Source organism: Scleropages formosus, chromosome 20 (genome assembly GCF_900964775.1).
Source record: "Scleropages formosus chromosome 20, fSclFor1.1, whole genome shotgun sequence".
NCBI lineage: Eukaryota > Metazoa > Chordata > Actinopteri > Osteoglossiformes > Osteoglossidae > Scleropages > Scleropages formosus.
The window spans coordinates 1124797-1144588 of NC_041825.1; the positions used below are offsets into that span (position 1 = coordinate 1124797).

General features: G+C 48.7%; 1 protein-coding gene across 2 annotated transcripts; it reads left to right on the top strand.

The window, feature by feature from the left end:
- Window positions 1-2719: 2719 nt before the first annotated feature.
- Window positions 2720-19084, top strand: LOC108919172 (G protein-activated inward rectifier potassium channel 1-like). Of its 2 annotated transcripts, none has more exons than XM_029246584.1 (3): window positions 2720-4197; window positions 13896-14112; window positions 17028-19084. In XM_029246584.1, the coding sequence occupies exons 1-3, from the start codon at window positions 3532-3534 to the stop codon at window positions 17651-17653; spliced, it is 1509 nt and encodes a 502-aa protein (XP_029102417.1). In that variant the 5' UTR covers window positions 2720-3531; the 3' UTR covers window positions 17654-19084. The 2 variants fall into 2 exon arrangements, with proteins under 2 accessions (XP_029102417.1, XP_029102418.1); XM_029246585.1 differs by lacking the exon at window positions 17028-19084 and adding an exon at window positions 5472-5549 and having other exon boundaries at window positions 13896-13956.
- Window positions 19085-19792: the final 708 nt, after the last annotated feature.

Consider the following 19792-nt stretch of genomic DNA (forward strand, 5'->3'; position numbering starts at 1 on the left):
AGATCATCGTGGACTTCAGGAGGCAAGAGAGGGAACACACCCCCATCACCATCAGCGGGTCACCGGCTTTAAGTTTCTCGGTGTCCATATCACCGAGGATCTCACATGGACCACTCACACTAATGCAGTGGTGATGAAGGCCCATCAGCGCCTCTTCTTCCTTAGACGGCTGAGGAAGTTGAGGATGAACCAGAACATCCTCAAAACCTTCTACACCTGTGCAGTGGAGAGCATCATTACTGGCTGTATCACCTCCTGGTACGGTAACAGCACTGGCCTCAACCGCAGGTCTCTCCAGAGGGTGGTGAAGACAGCCAGACACATTGTGGGGGTTGAGCTTCCCTCCCTCCAGGATATCTACAACAGGCGGTGTGTGAGGAAGGCACAAAGGATCATTAACGATCCCAGCCACCCTAGTCACGGACTGTTCCACCTACTCCCCTCAGGTAGATGGCACCGGAGCATCTGGGCCCGCACAAGTCGGCTGAGGGACAGTTTCTTTCCTCAGGCCATTAGACTGTTAAATACGCAGGGCTAAGACTAAAATTCAAATCCGCTGTTTTATTTCCCTATATTCTCTGTACATACATATAGATAGTTTGTTTTTTTTTTCTCTATTTTTTTTAATTATTTATTTATTTTTTATTTATTTTTTTATTTTATTTATTTATTCTTCTTATGACATACTCTTAATACTGCACTTCTGGAGCTGCACTCAAGATTTTTCACTCTTCTCTACATGTTATGTTGATGATGATGTGACAATAAAGCTTGTATATATAAAGAGTGACTGGGAGTGTATGGAAGGGCCACACACAGCCCTGCCCCCCCCCCCCCCCCCCGAGTGAGGGCAGCCCGGTGGATCCTTAAATAGTGTTGTTTATTTCAATGTGTAAGCCACTGCTGACAAAGAGGTTATTCACTCCCTTCCTACCCAGCAGGGCTGACCTTGCGAGCTCTACACAGGGCCCCCTGGGCACCACTTCACTAGGAGCCCCCAGGGGTCTCGAGGCTCTTAGAAGCTCCTGTGAAACAGCGATCTGAGCCCAACCTTGGTGTCTCCTGCACTTTTCCCAGAGCACAAACAGTCATCACTCCGTCCGGCCAATGCTCCTGAAAGGTACAGCCGTTTGGCATTTAGTTGCACGAGACGGTATTTAGTCCTGCCTGCTCTTCCCAGCTCACCGACCTGCCTGCTTACCCATGATGCTCACACACTCTTCACAGTGACCAGGTTTCTAGTGCACTTTAATTCATTTTTAACTGATTTTAACCTGGAGTCCATGTGGTTTGCACTGCCCTGTGTGTTACACTGTATTTTTACCCCTGACAAACTGTTCTGTTCTGCTCTCCCTTGGCAAAAGCTTGGGTACACTAATAAATACCACATTTCACCATGGTTCATTGAAATGACACTGATAAGCATCACAGTAACTGTGTGCAGCTGTGCAATTTCCCCAAACCACATGAATTCCCTCCAAGAACTGAAAAAGTGTGAACAGCCTTTTAAACGCACTGTTTTGAGAAGACAAAAACAAATAAGAGGTACGCAACTAGTTTTGTAAGGTTTTTACTTAGAATACTCCATTTATGAGAAATTGCCAAGCCCTTCAACGCCTACAATTGGAAAAAAACTCCATGTTAAAAGCTGAAGTAAAGGCGTGAACCCGAAACTGATTTAATATTGTTATTAATATGGCAGGCTTTGATTCAGTTTACAAAGATGCATAAACATCGCAATCATATGATGTAAAAATAAATTTAATATGCTACTCTTTTTTTCCATGTAAAGGGATAGTGGGCAGAAAAAATCCTTTGAAAAATGCAGATAGTGGATTCAAACATGATAACAGAGTATTGGCCTTATGGAGTCTGTATATTTTACAATATTCACATTTACAAAGGATCAACAATATGCTGAAAGAGTTTAGAGAGTCTCAATGCAAATAAAAAAGCAGATAAGGCTACAGAATGATGGGCCTAAAACAGACCTCTGCAACGACAGCTATTTTTCAGCAGGTGGCCCTACAAGTGCAGGAAAGCAGAGTAAATTTTCCTACAGTGTAATTCATACATCCACAGCTATATTGTTGAACCATGATTTGTAAATAAATATACTGTATGTAACCACAGTATATATATAATAATGAATAACAGGAGTTAGAAATGTTACAGTGCGAATGATGGTTTTAAAGGACTGCAAAAATATCAAAAACATTTTTTTCACTTTGTTAGCTGGAAATAGGGAAGCCTTAATGGGATGGACCTACATTGCTGCCTCAGAATGTGTGAATCTCTGGTGTCCTCTAGTTTTCCCACGAAATAATTTAATTAATTTAATGAAATTTTATTTATTTCATGAGAAGCAGTCGTTCTCATGTGACATAATAAGTGTGTTATAATAATAATAATAATAATAATTAATAGGAGCTCCTGACATAATAGGTAACAACCAGTTTCATATGTTGTTCAGAGAAAATCATGTGTGTAGTAGAAACACACAAGTAGTGTAAAGGTGTGAAAATAAGTGAAGCCCAAGTGTCACTGGTTAGACTAGGTAGGTATGTAGAGTAAGGGGTGTAAATCATAGTCATTTTCGTTTTACAAGTTTATTTAAAGATTTATATTTTATGAGTTTATTTTGAAAATGTGTGTGTGTGTGTGTGTGTGAGTTTACTTTAATATTACATACAAGAATAATAACCATCCCTCCCCTCCCCCGAATGGGCCATTATTAGTGAGAAGTCCCATTTGCTACTAAATACCTCACTCTATGGTGTTTATTGGTGTATGCGTGTGACGTATTACATTAATGGAAATTATTGTTTCATGATAAAGACTCTTTACGTGAGGCAGACTTATTAGGCTCAGCTGATCCTCGTTTTGTGGGAAACGAGTGTCGGTGAAATGAAAACTCGCAGACGCGCCACACATCATCATCATGTACCATTATTATTTACTGTACAGTACTGGTTGGTAGTAGAGTACATCCAGAACGGTTCCCGCGTCCCCGATTGGGTTAGAAGGCACGAGCCCCCCCCACCGCCCCACCCCGCGGCGCGGAGAGCTTCACACAAACACACACACACACACACACCATGGCATGTCAGTGGGAGTTTCCTGCGGGGACGCGCAAACATCGGCGCGCTCACAGGACGGCAGTCCGGACTCGGTCTCGCAGCGCTCGTCTGCCCTCAGCACGTCCTCGCGATCATCATCATCATGCAGCTGTAAAAAGTGCAAGAACGGCCGCGCGCGCCGATCGATCGCGTCTCTCCAAAGCGCCGCCAGTCGAGTCCTGCGTCAAAAGGGCTTTTTTCGGAAAGAAGAAGAACGAAGTTCGTCCTTCGTCGCGCTCGCGGGACACGATGCGCCACTGCGCGCCTCTGCGCTCCCTCTCGTAACGTAACGCAGCTCCTCCTCACCCCCCCGGACTCGGGACACTTGGAGCGGCTGCCGCTGAGCGACTGCGCGCAAAGAAGCGGCCGCTGCTGCTGCTGCTGCTGCTGCTGCTGCTGCCCTGCGGGAGGCATGTCGGCGCTGCGGAGGAAATTCGGGGACGAGTACCAGGTGGTGAACACGAACCGCGCTGCCGTGTACGCGGCGCCCGCCAAGAAGAAGCGGCAGCGCTTCGTGGAGAAGAACGGCCGCTGCAACGTGCAGCACGGCAACCTGGGCGGCGAGACGAGCCGCTACATCTCGGACCTCTTCACCACCCTCGTGGACCTCAAGTGGCGCTGGAACCTGCTCATCTTCATCCTCACCTACACCATCGCCTGGCTCGTGATGGCCTCCATGTGGTGGATCATCGCCTACATCAGGGGAGACCTGAACCGCGGCGACGACCCCTCCTACACGCCGTGCGTGGCCAACGTGTACAACTTCCCGTCCGCCTTCCTCTTCTTCATCGAGACGGAGGCCACCATCGGCTACGGCTACCGCTACATCACCGAGAAGTGTCCGGAGGGCATCATCCTCTTCCTCTTCCAGTCGCTGCTGGGCTCCATCGTGGACGCCTTCCTCATCGGCTGCATGTTCATCAAGATGTCGCAGCCCAAGAAGCGGGCCGAGACGCTCATGTTCAGCCAGGACGCGGTCATCTCGCAGCGCGACGGCAGGCTCTGCCTCATGTTCAGGGTGGGCAACCTGAGGAACAGCCACATGGTGTCGGCGCAGATCCGCTGCAAACTCATCAAGGTAGGAGGACAGCCGGGGACAGCCGGGGACAGCCGGGAACACCCTGGCCCAGCGCGCCCTGCCCGAGCGAGCGGAGCGCGCTTTTACGCACAGCTGCGCCGGTGTGGCACCGAGCTTGTAAACATCGCGCTGCCCCCGCCTTCGTGACCGCGCTCGTCGGCAGTAACGTCGGGGCAGCACGAATAATAGAAATGCAGAAATAACGCTGGCTGGTATATCTTTTCTGACACACGTGTAGAGGACCAGTGGCAGTGCAGCAGCCGCGTTCCAGCACATGATTACGCACTAATAATATAGTATATTCGTTACGATCAAGCGGGAGCCAAACGCGCGACTTCTCTTCTTCGCACATAAATTTAAAACATTTGCTATTCCACATGGACTGACTTACAGAAACAATCTACAGCATATTCCGTAGCAACACACACTCTCTGTACACTCAAGTGCAAACCTATTTCCCTACTGACTAGTCTTAAGACTGTTTTTATTACTATTAGTATTAATTGGATTTGTATTTATCTGACCCTTTTCTCCAAATCGACTTACAATGTTGAATGTTAATCAACCTACATTTACTTACCTATTGGTATAGCTGGCTAATTTTTACTGGAGCAATTTGGAGTGAGTACCTTGCTCAACGGTACTGCAGTCAGAGGTGAGATTCGAACCTGCGACCCTGAGGTGTAAAGGCAGCAGCGTTAACCACTACATTACCAGCTGCCCCCATTATTACTGTCCCAAGGTACAGTTATTTGACATTTTCACAGACTGCTGCCTACTGCAACATGCCAAGGTTAGAGGTCAGGTAGGGCTCAGTCATTCGCCACATCTTGTAACCCTGAGTAAAACAGGTGTAACTCGAATTATGTACCGGTCTGCTAATATTGCGGAAGAGTGTGCGTCCGACATACCTGGAAAGTTGACATCAGTCTGCTATGTCCGATGAACTGGAGTCATCTATTACAGAGACAAAGATTAAAGATGTTGTAACGTCCACAGTTTTAAAAAATTATTATTAGACATCTCAGGCAAATATACAGCCAGGTGACAAATAAGGAATTATTGCAAACAACCCTTAAATTAAAAGTGGGTTGAAGTACAATGGAAAACTCTGGACAATAGAGTTTATATCTGTGGCGACATATCAAGACCTCAGAGTCAGAAAGAGCAGTAATTTACACAAACTGAGATACTTTAAATTATAGTATAAAGGTTTCTAGTCTTTTTTTTCAAATGAAAGATGCTTCAGAAAAATTTGATGCTCTTCCCGGCAGGTGCGAGGGCTACATAACAACCGGCCGCAAACAACAGCTACGACCGAATGTAATTTCTCATCCCTTCAGTAATAACAGGTATTAAATCTTATTAGGAAGAGAAGCCTTTTATACAGTGGAAAGCAAAAAATACATAATTTTTGTCTGAGAACAGCATTATTCCAGGAAGAAAATGAGCCTTTTCATGTTATTTGTGCTTTTTTCAGCATACCTTCCTTTCTCCATGTAGCACCCTGGTCTCCGGACTCTTTCTGTGAAAAATACAGCAAAATCCCTGCGTATAGAATAGTTGCACTGAGAGGAACAGCAGGTCGCACTGTAAAATCAAGATGGTGAGCGACGTTTCACCGGAAAGGAATGAGTTTCAATATCAGGGTCGCCGAGAGCAAGAAGCATAGATACCGCTGTGCACTTTTAATTTGCCATCAGAAATACTCTTCTCTTTTTTCATAGGTGAAAACATGAAGTTTATCAGAAGTCCATTTAAAGCATCATTCTGCTGCGTACCTTAGTGCATCTGGGAAGTTTTTCAGCGACCGCATTTGCTGGAAACCCAGAACTGACCGCTCACACCACCTATTGAACTTAGGGTCCTTGTGCAGCACACTCAACTGCGGCATCCTACACCTCGCTCATAGACCCCCCGGCAGGTCGCTGGCTTCTCACCGAGAGGGCAAGAAAGAGCATCTGGCATCAGTTTGCACTCACACAATAACGCTGCTAGATACTAATTTGACAGAAACAACAATTAATTATTAGACTTGTTTTTTTTAGATGTCACCCGTATAATTTCGTACAGTTGCTCGTTATACAGTGAAAGTCCACGTATCTGCATGAAAAAGCACTATATGCATTCGCTGTGTACGTTCACGTTGCTGAAACCATCTGTTATTGCAAAGGCCGTGAACGGAAAATGTTCCCCAGTGTACGTAAGGAAATGAAATGAACAAAATAGTCACAAGTGGAGGCCGAACGTGTGCCGAGACAGGTCGTCCTCCTTGCACTACTCTACACAGTCTGGTGGTGGAGCTGCTACTTCTCCATCATCCCCAAGCCGAGGGCTGCATCTCATCCCGAGCTCATCTCATCTGCTGCCCACCTTTCTCGATTCCAGCCGTAGTTACGGGGGAAATGAGTTCACTCCTCTTCTCGTCTTGTTCACGGTCATAATAATGCAGCGCAGGCGAAATGGTCAGAAACGGCGAGAGTCACCTTATGATGTGGGCAGGAATGATCTGTTCTCTCAAGGTAAAGCGAGGCGATATCGAACACTGCTATTCACCAAACATCACCATTACAGGTGCCTTTAAAACGGACGGCTACAGTTTACTTGCAGCCTCAGTCAAACAGACTGTCATCTACACTGTTTACAGTTATTGCTGATACCTTCCATTCATCACACTGGAGACTGACTGCTATTGCCAGAAACACAAATATGTGAAGCACCTGCATCAGGTCACGGTCTCAAGTGTCACTGTACTCCCCGCCGCCCTATCGGTGCAGCTCGTGTTCTTCATTGAAAGGATTTATTCCTTCTTAATTATGTCCACACGGTGCAGTGATTTATTTCAGGTGAGAAGTATTTGGAAGTAAAGCATAAATGAAATTTAGCTGTAGGAACACTTCTGTACCCACAAGTGTCGGTACAACGCAGACCAATGCATCTAAAGAAAGTGATACACATGTAAAAAAAAACCCAATTTGTATGTATGAATACTTGCGGAAATTTGAATTTAAGGAACGAAAGCACTGAGACAGTGCGCGGTTCAGTAGGATTTCTGTTTGGATGCTCTGGCAGAGCAGGAAGGAACGTGAACTCTGTTTGGGTGACAGATTTTTGTCCTTTTTATAATAAGAGTAGATATAGTATTTTATGTGGCCTTGCCTTGTAGCGACTATATTGATCGGGAGCTCGTGCTGTCAGGAGCCAAATGAAAAGCTTTTAACCTCGGTGTACCGGTAAACAACATCTTCAGGGCCATGAGCAGTGCATTAAGGGTGAATCATAAACCAGCATCCAGCCTCCCCCTCCCCCCCGCACTCCCCATGCGGCCGCTGACGGGGCGCGATATGGCCGAGGAAGCCTTGTTCTTCGCTTAAAAATGACTCCTACGGTGATGGACATTACCGCACTTATTTAAGTTACAACCCCGAAGGGACAGGGTGTTCTACACACATTATGAAGATGACACTCCTCCCTTGGGTGTCAAATTTCAGCATGTATCGTGTGATTGTAGATGGCACACCTGGGGGCATGGTGCCCCCGACGGACAGTAGCGCAGGTGACAGCTGCCATTTTTTATCCCCACACTCTGAAATAAAGAAAAATCTCAATCAATGCAGTGGAAACTGTCTTCTCTATAATGTGAGCAGAGGCAGTACATTTCTCTGTGAGAGGGAGTCCTGCGCCGCGGTGATAAAATAAAGGGTCACGGTGGATCCAACTCGCTCTCGTCCGCGTCAAGGAAACGCGCCGTATCCGAGGCTCTCGGCGAACCCTGTCCGCTACGTACCACTTTGGTCAGTTGACGTCACTGTGACCTTTAGCCATCCGCGCTTCGGGAGGAGGTTTCGGGGAAAAATGGCTCGGCTGCGTCGCCCTCTTCCGCGTTTCCTCTGGGTCGGTCATCTGTCTGAGAGGTGAGTGGGGGGGGGGGGGCTGCCAACAGGGGAGCTGAAGGTCGTATGCTAACATGGGCCGGAATTCTAATGACTCCCGTCTCCATTCGGATGCTTGTCGCCAGCGATGGCACTGTGTGCTGTGTGATCGATTTCCCCGGGGCCACACGCAGCCACACGGGTTCGATCGCTTCTTCGAATGCGAAGATGCCGCTCGGATGTTGTACCCGTGTCCCGAGGTCCGATACCGTCTGCTTGCGTGGGCCGATAAGTTAGAAACGGTAGAGAAGATTGATGGTGTTCGTAGCTCAGGTCGTTTGTTCGGATGTTCGCCGAGCTTGGCCTTCAGACTGCAACCGTTTCATCACCAGTCGAGGTGACATCATCAGTGCTCAATGTGTGTAATGCGGGTTTGAATGTCAGTCTTTATGTTGGGTCTGGAAGCTGGAAACTTCCTTGACTGGCTGATTTGAGATGACCTTGAGCACTGGATCCCATTCTGCTTTCTGGTTGGCCGATCGCTGCTGCTGTAGCCGGTTCTCAGCCTGATTTAACCTAATTGACCTGATTAATTAACCTGATTAAACCCTACCAGTTTAGTTTTTGGTTCATGCTGGGTGGTCCTTGCGTCGTATGGGCTCATAGATGGGCTCTAGATTGAAGTCCCTATTCATCGACTTTGTTGATGAGTACCAGGCCTCGAGGAACTCTCTTGAGTGCTTTGTATCCGCTTGAGACAGGATTTCCGGGTTGTCCAGGTTAAAAGTATGTCCTTCCTGGTCCCGGTGCACTGAGATCATGGACAATGGGTCGTGTCTTCTTGCGGCCAGTTCACATTCACGAAGTCGTGTTGGGCCAATAAGTGTCCGTCGGAGACTATGATGCTGCCTGCTGGAGAGCGAAATATGGACAGAGTGTTCTCTTTTTCACATCTACATTCAGTATTTCCAATACAAGCATCATTTTAAACTGAAAGGTACCCGAGCGTCCCGTTTCCATGAGCTATAAAAGCAGCAAAAGCACGTGAACTGTGCGTCCTAAGAATAAGGAAGTATCAGCACATGTTCGTATAATTGCTCCACTTTAATGTGCAGGGAGAATAAAATCTTTGACACTTTGTAAAAGTCTCTTTTCTGTCGGTGGTTTCGCTTTATATCGATGCTTTAAGATCTCGTGCTGCTTCCCTCGTGGAGGTTTCCTGCACGGCTTCGCCCCGATTTTCCCTCGACTCCAAGGTGGCGTTTTTATTAGCGCGTCAACAGTTGCTCACTTTGCACTTTGGGTCGTTTTTAAGCAGGAATTCACGGAGCCGTTACACTCTTTATTTCCTCACCAGATGCCTTTGCGCAAAACGACTTCTGTAGCTTAGAGCTGAATATTTTCCACATTAATTATTTGCCTGCCTGGATTCTGTCCTCAGCTCACAGTTGTACAGTAGTATCCATATTCGCTACTCAGTAATTCCGAAAACGTGTCCTTCTGAAGCAGAAAGCAGCAGTTTCTCTCTGCAGCTTCGAGGTCGGGGGCCGAGCGTTTAACCCCGACACGACCGGCCGCCCCACAAGTTCTCCGCACACCAAATACGGTAGAAACAAGTCGGGACCAACGTTGGTTCAGTTAGTCGGAGCTTGGATAACGAAAGACACGCCAGAAAACCCAGTTTATACAAAAAAGTGTAACTAGGCCTACAGTGAAATTATTGAACTTAAGGTTATTACTGTTGTGTTTTGAAATATGAAATATTATTTAAAAAAATTGATTTCAGAAATGGTTTGTAAATAATAACCAAAACATTTTGAAGAAACAAGGTATATTACATTCATTTTGAACTTACCTAATTGTTTACCAGGTTTCCATTGTGAATCACAGTATTCTACATAATCTGAGTTAAACAAACTCAAGTAATTAGAGAACTAACTTTTTTTGGGGGGGGGGGGGCACGGCGGTTCAGATAATCGAGGTTCCGCTGTACCTCTTTCTGGGCCGGCAAGGAACGGGACCCGATCTCCTGTTGGTGCCGGCGTCACCCGTGCCACACATCGGGAGCGGCGACTTGCTTCGGAGCGCTACATTCTGGGCCCTTCCGCAAAGCGATAAGGCCGGCGCGTTCCTCGCCGTGTTCTTTCCCAAGTGGCCGAGCGCCGCATCACACTGACCAGAGCCGCGCTTCCCTTCCTATTTATAGCAGCCTAGATGCGCGAAGGGAACTGGACGTGAACAGCCATCCCAGCCAGCTGGAAAAATTACACAAAAAGCCAGTTCGTACCCTGCTATTGTCCTGGCGCAGTCAATATATGTTGTTATCTTCAGCGTCAACAAACATTATGTAAGCGATTGATTCGGAGCATCTTTGCTTATTGATTTTACAGTAACGGTCACAGCACTAGATGAACAGATGGCAGGAGCAGACTCTCCTTTTGCTGTTGATGTGCTGGACCAGCTGTCTCGCTGACCCACTGCTTCTGTCTTTCTATTGACCAAAAACATGTTTTAATCCTCTTGCTGATAGGATTTCCCATTTTGGGTTCCGCAGCCAAGGGATTAAAAATATTACAAAGATTTTGCCAAGACATCAGACTCTGGCTACTGGGCGTGTCCTGTAGTTACATTTCGCTTTACTGAATAAATCTATTTATGGCTCCAGCCAACAGTCCGAATCAAAGTACGCAGCCTTTCGTCCAATAATGCAGTAAGTGCAAAAACATGGATTATAATCATAATATTATTCATGCATTTATTAAATAACTCATAATAATAAATCACCAGTAAAAATACTTGTATGATATTTATAAGTAACATCTAGTAGCTTTAGCTGATGCCTTTGGTCACGGTGAACTACAGTGGTAGGAAGAGTGTATTAAAGTCACTCCAATCATTTACCCATTTATTCAACTGAGCAATGTCACACTCTCACACACGCACGCACAGAGTGAGGTCAGTTTAGAGTCACCAGTTCACCCGAAACACAGGTCTTTGGACTGTGGCAGGAAACCAGAGCACCTGGAGGAAGCCCACACGAACGGGGAGAGCATGCAGACTCCACAAAGAATGTGCAGGGTTCGAATCCATGTGGGAACCGAGACCGAGAAGCTGCGGGGCATCGGTGCTATTTGCTGCGCCACCATGCTGTGAAATCCGACTAAAAAGCGCTTCAATGTACTTGAGCATCTTTTTTTATAGCAGCGTGTCGGCTGAACGTATAGTCGACATAAATGTGAATGTGTGAAGTGACAGAAGAGAAAAAAGAAAAAGTCGGTAGACGGGAAACAAGGAAGCGGACCGAATGCGTGTGCCGTAAAGCAGGCCAGTGGGTCAGTGTGGGAGCCGCGGTCTCTCCGGTGCGACGGCCCTCTTTGAACGCAGCGAAGCCGAGGTGCGCCGCTGCGGGGCGCCGGCAGCATCTGTGCTGAAAACATCACCTTGATCTCGCAAGGCACTGGTCCACGGTGCCGCCGTTAGATGTTCAGACTCCTCCTTTCTCCGTCCTTGCGGCGGAATCCCTCACGGATCCACGTCGCGTTCCCTTTTCAGCGAACGCCTCTCCGGTTCCCTCTGCTAAGACCTACTTTGCGTCTCTTGAGCTCTTTCCCCCAGTTTCGCTGCGGGCGTGGAGCCCGAAGAGGTCCTCGCTTCTCGGTGCAAAACATTTTGATTCCCTGGTCAAATTTTAGCGTCGCACGGGGCTGACGGTGTCGAATCGCACTTGTACCACGTTCTGGCCGCACCCTGCAGGACCCGAGGCCGGCAGATTGTCTCGTGGCCTCCTCTGCAGGGGGCCCATCTGCCCCCCTCGCACGGGGGGGGCAATATTAGCTGCGGGCGTGGAGACAAGCTGCCCACTTCATCACCTGTCAGGACTGCGCTGTGCGTCGGACCCCAGCGCTCCAGTCCACGTGAGAGTGTGCTGAAGGAGGGAACCGCTGAGGTTGGGTCCCTTGTCGTCGGCTGCGTAGAGAAAACTCGTCTCTTTACTGCTGTCTTATCAGTCTGTTGCCGATGTTACTGTAGAAGGTATTGAATTGAAATTCACGATTCGTCCTTCTTTACGAAATGCTTCGTGATTTAAGCTGCCTAGAACGCGGAACTGTACCGGCGGAATCGGGGGCTTCGCCTCTTGGCCTCAGCGGAAGCCTTCGGACCAGGAATGTTCTCTTCTCCTGTCTAGATTGCAGCCACCAAAGTTCTACTCCGAAGGCAGCGTTGGCCCAAGAAGACGATAAAACGAACGCGACTGGAGTGTGTCCGCTGTACCTTGTGCCACGATGTCCTCGTGGGTTTCTCCAGTAATGTCCGCTAGTGGGTTTTGCTTTCACCACACCTGGAGTTCAAAATGGTCCTTAGACAGTAGCGGCTCCTGTTCAGTCCTGGTTAACCGGACATTGTCCGAAGGTAGGAAAACACGTAACGTAACTCGTTTCGCGGTGAAGCCGAAAAGGTCATTTGGGGATCCTTCGTCTTCACACGACCCCAGTTCTTAACCTTTGTGGGCACGGCCAGCGCTCTGCTTCCCGGTGACTCAGAGTCGGTGCTGAGCGCCGTGGACGGCTCCACCACATGGCCCTGGGACGTGGATCGCAGATGGCTCGCTGACTCACAGGTACCTCCAGCCCCGGCGCTCGCAGAGGGCGGGCTGAGATTTTTCACGGAGAAGAGTGTGTGCTGACATCTCTTGTGCCGTGCCGCCACCGCTGAACACAAAGTGCTCACGCCGTCGTGCCGGTCTCTGTTGTGGTGGCGTGGTCTACGTTGGGCCCTGAAGGGCTCAGGAAGCACGTCTCCCATGAGCAATATAGCTACAGGGTAACAGGCTCGCTGAAATATGTTTCTGTGGTATTGTTACTGGAAGCGACATCCTGTCCAAGGTGTGTCCCACTTAGCTATTAACCCTGTGCTTTCAGGACAGCCTCTGGACCACGATGTCCACGACCCAAGCAAGCAGTTAAGTGGTGATGAACAGTAAAGAACAGTGAGCGAGTGAAAGCGAACGTACGTAAAGTACATTCATCCTCACGATACTCCAACTCGCGTTATTCGACTTTACGAAGTTTCGTTTAGTACCTCCAATTTAGCTTACGAGACATTTCTTCCAGTTTACGAGGACCGAGTGAATTTTGCGCCTCTCCCGACAGCCGAGCGCCACGAGACCAGAGCCACCGTGTGCTCGTCTTCGCAGTTAGAGTTCGGCTCGTGCGCCTTTTAAGTTCTCGGTGTCCGTAAGCGCTCGTCTGCTCCTTTGTCCCGTCTTAATCTCGATAAGCACGGCCTCCGTTCCGACTGTCCGAACCATCGCCCGCCCAACTCGTTTGGTGAGGGTCAGTTCATTCTTATTGTATTCATTCATTTCTTTTGTCTGTACTCTTCAGGTTTTTTGCATTAAAGGTTGAATTAACACATGAACAAGGAGTATCATGTATGTTTCGTTTAAGTTTATGATCCACGATAGCGACGAGAGAGCCGAACAAGTGCGTATAGCCAGCCGTGAAGAGTCGTAGAGTCATTCATGAAGGTAAACAGCACTCTTATGGCGTCTCACGACAAATGTTAAATATTTAACTAATTGTTAGTAACTGAAGGAAGTAATTAAAAAGTAAGTAATCAGGGTAATTAATTAGTAATTAAAATTTAATTAAGTAATTGAAGTAATTTAAAAAAATAATTTCAACGGCATTTGGAATTATTTTCAGTTTGAGTTGTGAGAGGTCACCTTACACAGGGTTTTTCAGGAACGCGTTACCTTCGAGATGCAGCTGCCGGTTCCAGCAGACCAGACCAATGGACCCACCCGCCGTTCTGTGTGTTTCTCAGTCTCGTCAGACCCCGGAGGGCGAGTTCCTCCCGCTGGACCAGTGCGAGCTGGACGTAGGCTTTGGCACTGGAGCAGACCAGCTCTTCCTGGTTTCGCCTCTCACCATCTGCCATGAGATCAACGGCAAGAGCCCCTTCTTCGACCTCTCCCAGCGCTCCCTCATGAGCGAGCAGTTCGAGATCGTCGTCATCCTGGAGGGCATCGTGGAGACCACCGGTAAGAATGTAATTCCCCGTTCTCTGCCTTTGCTCCTATGAACAATCCATCTGACTGTATGACTACAAGCTGAATTCAGCCCTTCAAGATTTCTAGAAAGACGTTGCTCTCAAGCTACTGACACTGATTTACCCATTTATACAGATGGGTAGTTTTACTGGAGTAGTGCTGGGTAATTATCTTGTCAAGAGTACCATAGCTGGAGGTGGGATTTGAACCTGTGACCTGCTGTAAGCACTGCGCTACCTGCCACCCATGTATGTATGGGCAACACTAGCACTACAGCGGCAGCAGTTGGCGCAGTGGGTGGAGCTCCTGCCTTGCACTCCAAGGACTTTGCTTCCAGTGCCACCTTCTACCGCAGTACCTTTGGGCAAAGTAATAACCCTAACATGCTCCGGTACATGTGGTACAGCACAGAGATGCTGCCACTGGGGATCATTTGCCGTCTGCTTCAGCTGGGTTCTTTTTCATGGGAAATAAAGAAGGATGGAGAGTGGGGGGGGGTTCAGGTCTTGAATTTTATAGACTACAGGGGCATAACCAGGTTAATTGTAAAATACCCTCATCTACTACCTCTGGAACCCACTGCCTCCCCTGGCACAGGCAGCACTTCTCTCTGGAAATTTCATTTTTACAGAAACAGCGGTAAAACATCAGTAAAGCTGTATAAAGGTGCAGAATTATAATTATATATTGTGATGGATGTAGCAATCAGAAAGAAGGCGCATGAGAAGGTGGAGAAGTACCGAGGGCTGAAGGACGAACTGGAACGGGTGTGGAAGGCGACGTCCAGAGCGGTCCCAGTGGTAATAGGAGCACTCGGGGCTTGTGACCCCCGGACTGGGAGAGGGGCTCCGGGAGATTCCGGGAACGACATGCGAAGTCTCTGTCCAGAAGAGTGCGGTCCTAGGAACAGTGAGGATACTGCGCAGAAAAGAACCTTCAAACTCCAAGGCATCCGTTAGAGGAGCCGAGCTTGAGGAGGAAAACACACGCACACACACACACACACCACCCCAGTGGGGGTGAGAGGGAGGCTGGTATAAAAGTATATATATATAAAAAACATATATAATATTTATTATCATTATTATAGCAAGAAATATGCTATTCCTTTCATTAAGGAACCATGATGAAGACGTGGTTTGCACACAGAAAACAGGAAAGGACAGTAATTAATCACATCGCATATTTGCATAGCTTTCATGCACTGTCCTGCATAACTGTTCCTACTGCCTTGAATAAACAAGGTCTATCAGAAAATTAACAATAACAAAAAGGTGAAACAGAAGGACCTCTGACAGGGTGCGGTCGACCTCCGATCGGAGCGATGCGGCTCATCACGGACGTCGGGGAGGTCGTTCAGAAATGCAGGGAGCCAACAATTTGTACACAGTTCGTACGCGTTTACTGCAGCTGGCTGGACGACTGAAAGACGTCGAACTCATTTCACACTTTTAATTTATTTCGTGTCCGCAATCCGTGTCCTGCTTGATCCCATTATGAGATTTGAGAGGAGATGTCGGAGTTCGCCGACTGACAGCGCGCTTGACAGACACCGAACGAGGGCTGCGAGACGGCGGCAAAGAGCAGACAGCTGGAAATTGTGCCCATTAGCTGCGGAGGGGCGTCACCCAAGCGAGGAGGCCTGAGATAATCGTCCCATGTGGCTGCGCTTGAGCGTGGAGGGAGGCGCTCGACTCGAAGGGTGTTCGTGCTCTGGACCGGTACAGCATTATATATCGCGTCGCCGCAGCGTTCTCATCAGCCTTGCAGTATTCCGTCTTGCTAAGGTCACGTAAAGGATGTACGTGGTGCAGTCAATAAGTTCTAAGACCGGCCACCACGCGACACTGCTGCGGTTATCGCAGGCTTATTACACCGTTCGGCAAGTCTCGTACGTTATTGACTGTGCCACATAAATCCCCAATGTACATTATTACTCATTTGTATTTAGCTGCGGCTTGCAAGTGTCTACCCATCCGCACAAGCAAGCAACGTAACACACACACACACACACAGAGTCACACACTAAGGTCAGTTCAGGTTCACCGACCGACCTGAAAGGCACGTCTGGGCGCCGTGACGGGAAAGCCGTGTGAACACAGGAGAGCACGCAAACACGCAAACCCCACGCGGACTGATGGGGGGTGACACCTGTGTCCAAGACTTACAGATAGGGGGAAGAAGCAGAAGACGGAAAAGGTCACCAGGGAAACGGACAGTGAGTCAGACCGCAGAGAAAAGCCGATGAGTTGCGATGAGTTGCGATGAGTTGCGATGAGTCGCGCGGAAGAGCTCAAACTCAAGCGGGGCTGCAGTGGGGGGCAGAATAAGGCACTACCAGGCGGGTGATGTTTGCGGATGGTTTTTTTGTCCGTGTTGAGAAGATGTTGACAGGAGATGACAGCTGCCTGACGAGGAGAAAATGGGAGTCGTTGCTAACAATGAGATCTGATCCCTTTTCCGAGGCTCGAAGTGACAGCTGGAACATGCAAAAAGCAGCGTTTCGTGCTTCAAGGAGAGAAGAGAAACAGTCGTTCTTGCATGCGTGAAACAAAAGGCAAACTGTGAGCGGATGACGGAACGGGCCGCCGGCATCGGGCTCGGGTGCTGCCGCGCAGTCCTGGCTCTTTGCAAGCGGGGACTCGTCATGATGGCGTCACGTGACGAGTTGCGGGAAATCTCCCTCTGGCGTGCAAAACGGCAGCACGTCGCTGACCCCTCAAACGGCGTTGCGTGATGGTCGAGGACGTGGAACGAGGGCTCCCTGCCACGGCATCCCTGGGAAGGACGTTCCACCTTAACGGCTCTAGGAATGGGAGGATTTTCAAGCTGAGCTGGGTAAAAGCGTCAGGTGAGAAACACATTAAAAGGGTTCGAACGAATATTCATTCCCTCCTCCTCCGCAGGTATGACTTGCCAGGCGCGGACCTCCTACACGGAGGACGAGGTGCTCTGGGGACACCGCTTCCTGCCCGTCATGTCCCTGGAGGAGGGCTTCTTCCGCGTGGACTACTCGCAGTTCCACAGCACCTTCGAGGTGCCCACACCCTGCTACAGCGTCAAGGAGCACGAGGAGAAGGCGTCGCTGCGCTCGCCCGTCGTCACGCCCAGCCTGGCCGACGGCCGCGCGCGCAAAGACCGCATCTTTTCGCTGGACTGCATCGACGGCGCCGAGGAGCGCGGCAACCGGATCGGCGGGCAGCAGCGCGCCAGCTCCGGGAGGGAGGGGCAGCGGCAGCGTCCGGAGCCGCGCGCGGGCCCCCAGCAGTCGGAGAGGGCCTCCAGCACGGGGGACCTGCCCTTGCAGCTGCAGCGCTTGGGCTCCGCGGCGGGGCGAGGCGAGCCTGGGGAGGGCCGCCACCTCGGCGCCCTGCAGGTGCGCTCCGTACCCATGACCCAGTCCACCGGGGACCTGCTTCAGGCCCGACTGCCCCCGGCCCTCGTTCCGACTCCGCTCCCGCTGCCGCTGCCGGGGGCCCGGCCCGAGGACAGCCTGCCTCCCAAGCTGCGCAAGATGAACGCTGAGCGCTGAGCGCCGAGCGCCGAGCGCCGACCTGCGACCGGCGGCTGCGGAATGGACCTCGGAGACACTGAGCGGACCGCGAACGCAAAGACGCGTCAAAGTGATGAATCGAGGCACCGTCAGCGCTGCGATTTAGCTTTGCTGTGTGTGTTTTCTGCCTGCACGAGAAACCCTCACGCTCTCTGTGAGCACGTCACCGAGGAGGACTGTTCGCCTCCCTAGACCAGTCCAGTCCGGTCCAGCCAAGCTCAGCCCAGCTCAGCCCAGCTCAGCCCAGTCCCCTCCCTGGGCCATTTGAATGAAAGTCCCTTGTACAATAAACATATGGCACTGGACATGCTTTCAAAAAGTGTCCTTGGTCCCCATCAGTCCTTCATCCCTCGCCACACTGACTCCAACTAGTGTATTTCTGTTCGGTTACTCGTATCTTGATTTACTATAAGCGTCTTATTTACTATAAGAGTCCATTTTTTGGATGAAAAAATGTTGAATTTCACCTCTAATATGTTCTGGTAAATCAAAAGTCTTGTGTTTGTTTATTTTTCACTTGATTTACAACATTTTGGCAGTTAATGTACATGTTTGTGGAGGCACCGTAAAAAGAAAATGTAATGGGTTCAGACTCCAGCAAAGTAATAAAAATGTATGCGTATTTGAGAATAAGAATATTTCATTGACATTATTCTCTCAGCTAAGCTCAAAACCACTGGTTCTGTCTGAAATCACTTCTGCAGTTATTTAAATATCACCTTTGTTACCTTCCCGGTGTTTAAGTGCACTGTGTTATAAGGAGTATAATCATGTAATCGATGTATTTAAAAAGAATTTATAAAAGAGCCATATAGTCTAGTAAGTATGACAAATAGCCTGAATATGGGACCTGAAACCAGCCGAGAGAATATTGACCAGATTCAACAGTGTGAAACAGAGTCCAAGAACATGGTAACCCAAGTATTTCCAGCATCGGATGTGGTTGTGTACTATGACCAGGCTGGAAGCCAGACTGAAATTTTTCAAGAGTATTACAGTATGTTGGTTGACGTAAATCTGAATTTACGAAGCTCCTTTCCTGTAAAGATTTTTGGGGAGAAAAATGACACGCTTGAAACTGGGAAGCAGGGCTCTAGTGACGTCAATTTTAGAACCGTTTCTAACGTTACCATAGAGTAAGGAAGTCTGAATGAAATTAACTATTAACTTTAGGCGCTGGTAATAAAACCACCCTGCATAGCAGTGCCACACTTAGCGAGGCACCGGTCCCATCCCCCTCCGCTCACGGAGCCCGAAGCAGGTGGCATAAGCAACGCTCTAACGATGTCCAATTTATTATTGAAAAAAATCATCACTATTGAAAAGGTCATAATTTGAAAAAGGAAGTACTATTAAATTGCCAAGGGGGGCGCAGTGGGTTGGACCGGGTGCTGCTCTCCGGTGGGTCCGGGGTTCGAATCCCGCTTGGGGTGCCTTGCGACGGACTGGCGTCCCGTCCTGGCTGCGTCCCCTCCCCCCTCCTGCCTTTTGCCGTGTGTTGCCGGGTTAGGCTCCGGTTCCCCGCGACCCTGAATGGGACAAGTGGTTCAGACAGTATGTGTATGTATTAAATTGCCTTTCTGAACTCCTACTGGTCAAACTGACAATTGTTTTAAGAACAACGTGTGGATTATTTCTCTTCTCATCTATTAATATGGAATAATATTCAAATCTGGTTTCCAAAAGTGCCTCCTTATATTTTATAACACATCCGAAACACATTTTATGATACATTTACATTGGTCAACATTCTAAGTAAAGAATGCACGTCGACTTCCTTATTGTTTTAATTATTTTAGTTTTAGGCGGAGCCACAGAACCCAAAAGGCGTTAAATGAACTACGAGATTACTAGCTAGGAGTTAAATTCGGCCAATGGAGAACGAGAAGGTCCAGGAGGTGTGTATATAGTAATATTTTTATATTAGCTTTGGATTCGGGACCCATCGCTAAGGCTTCGAAAGATGTGAGGTTATGGAAATTTCTCGACGCAATTTGTAGCTCGTTATTACGCGGAAGTGCGGCTCCGCCTGCGGTGTGGGCTTTATGGAAATGACCACATCCGTCTGGTGCTCCCTCAGGTGTCGCCTCACTCTTCGCTTCGTATCGTGCCCTTTAT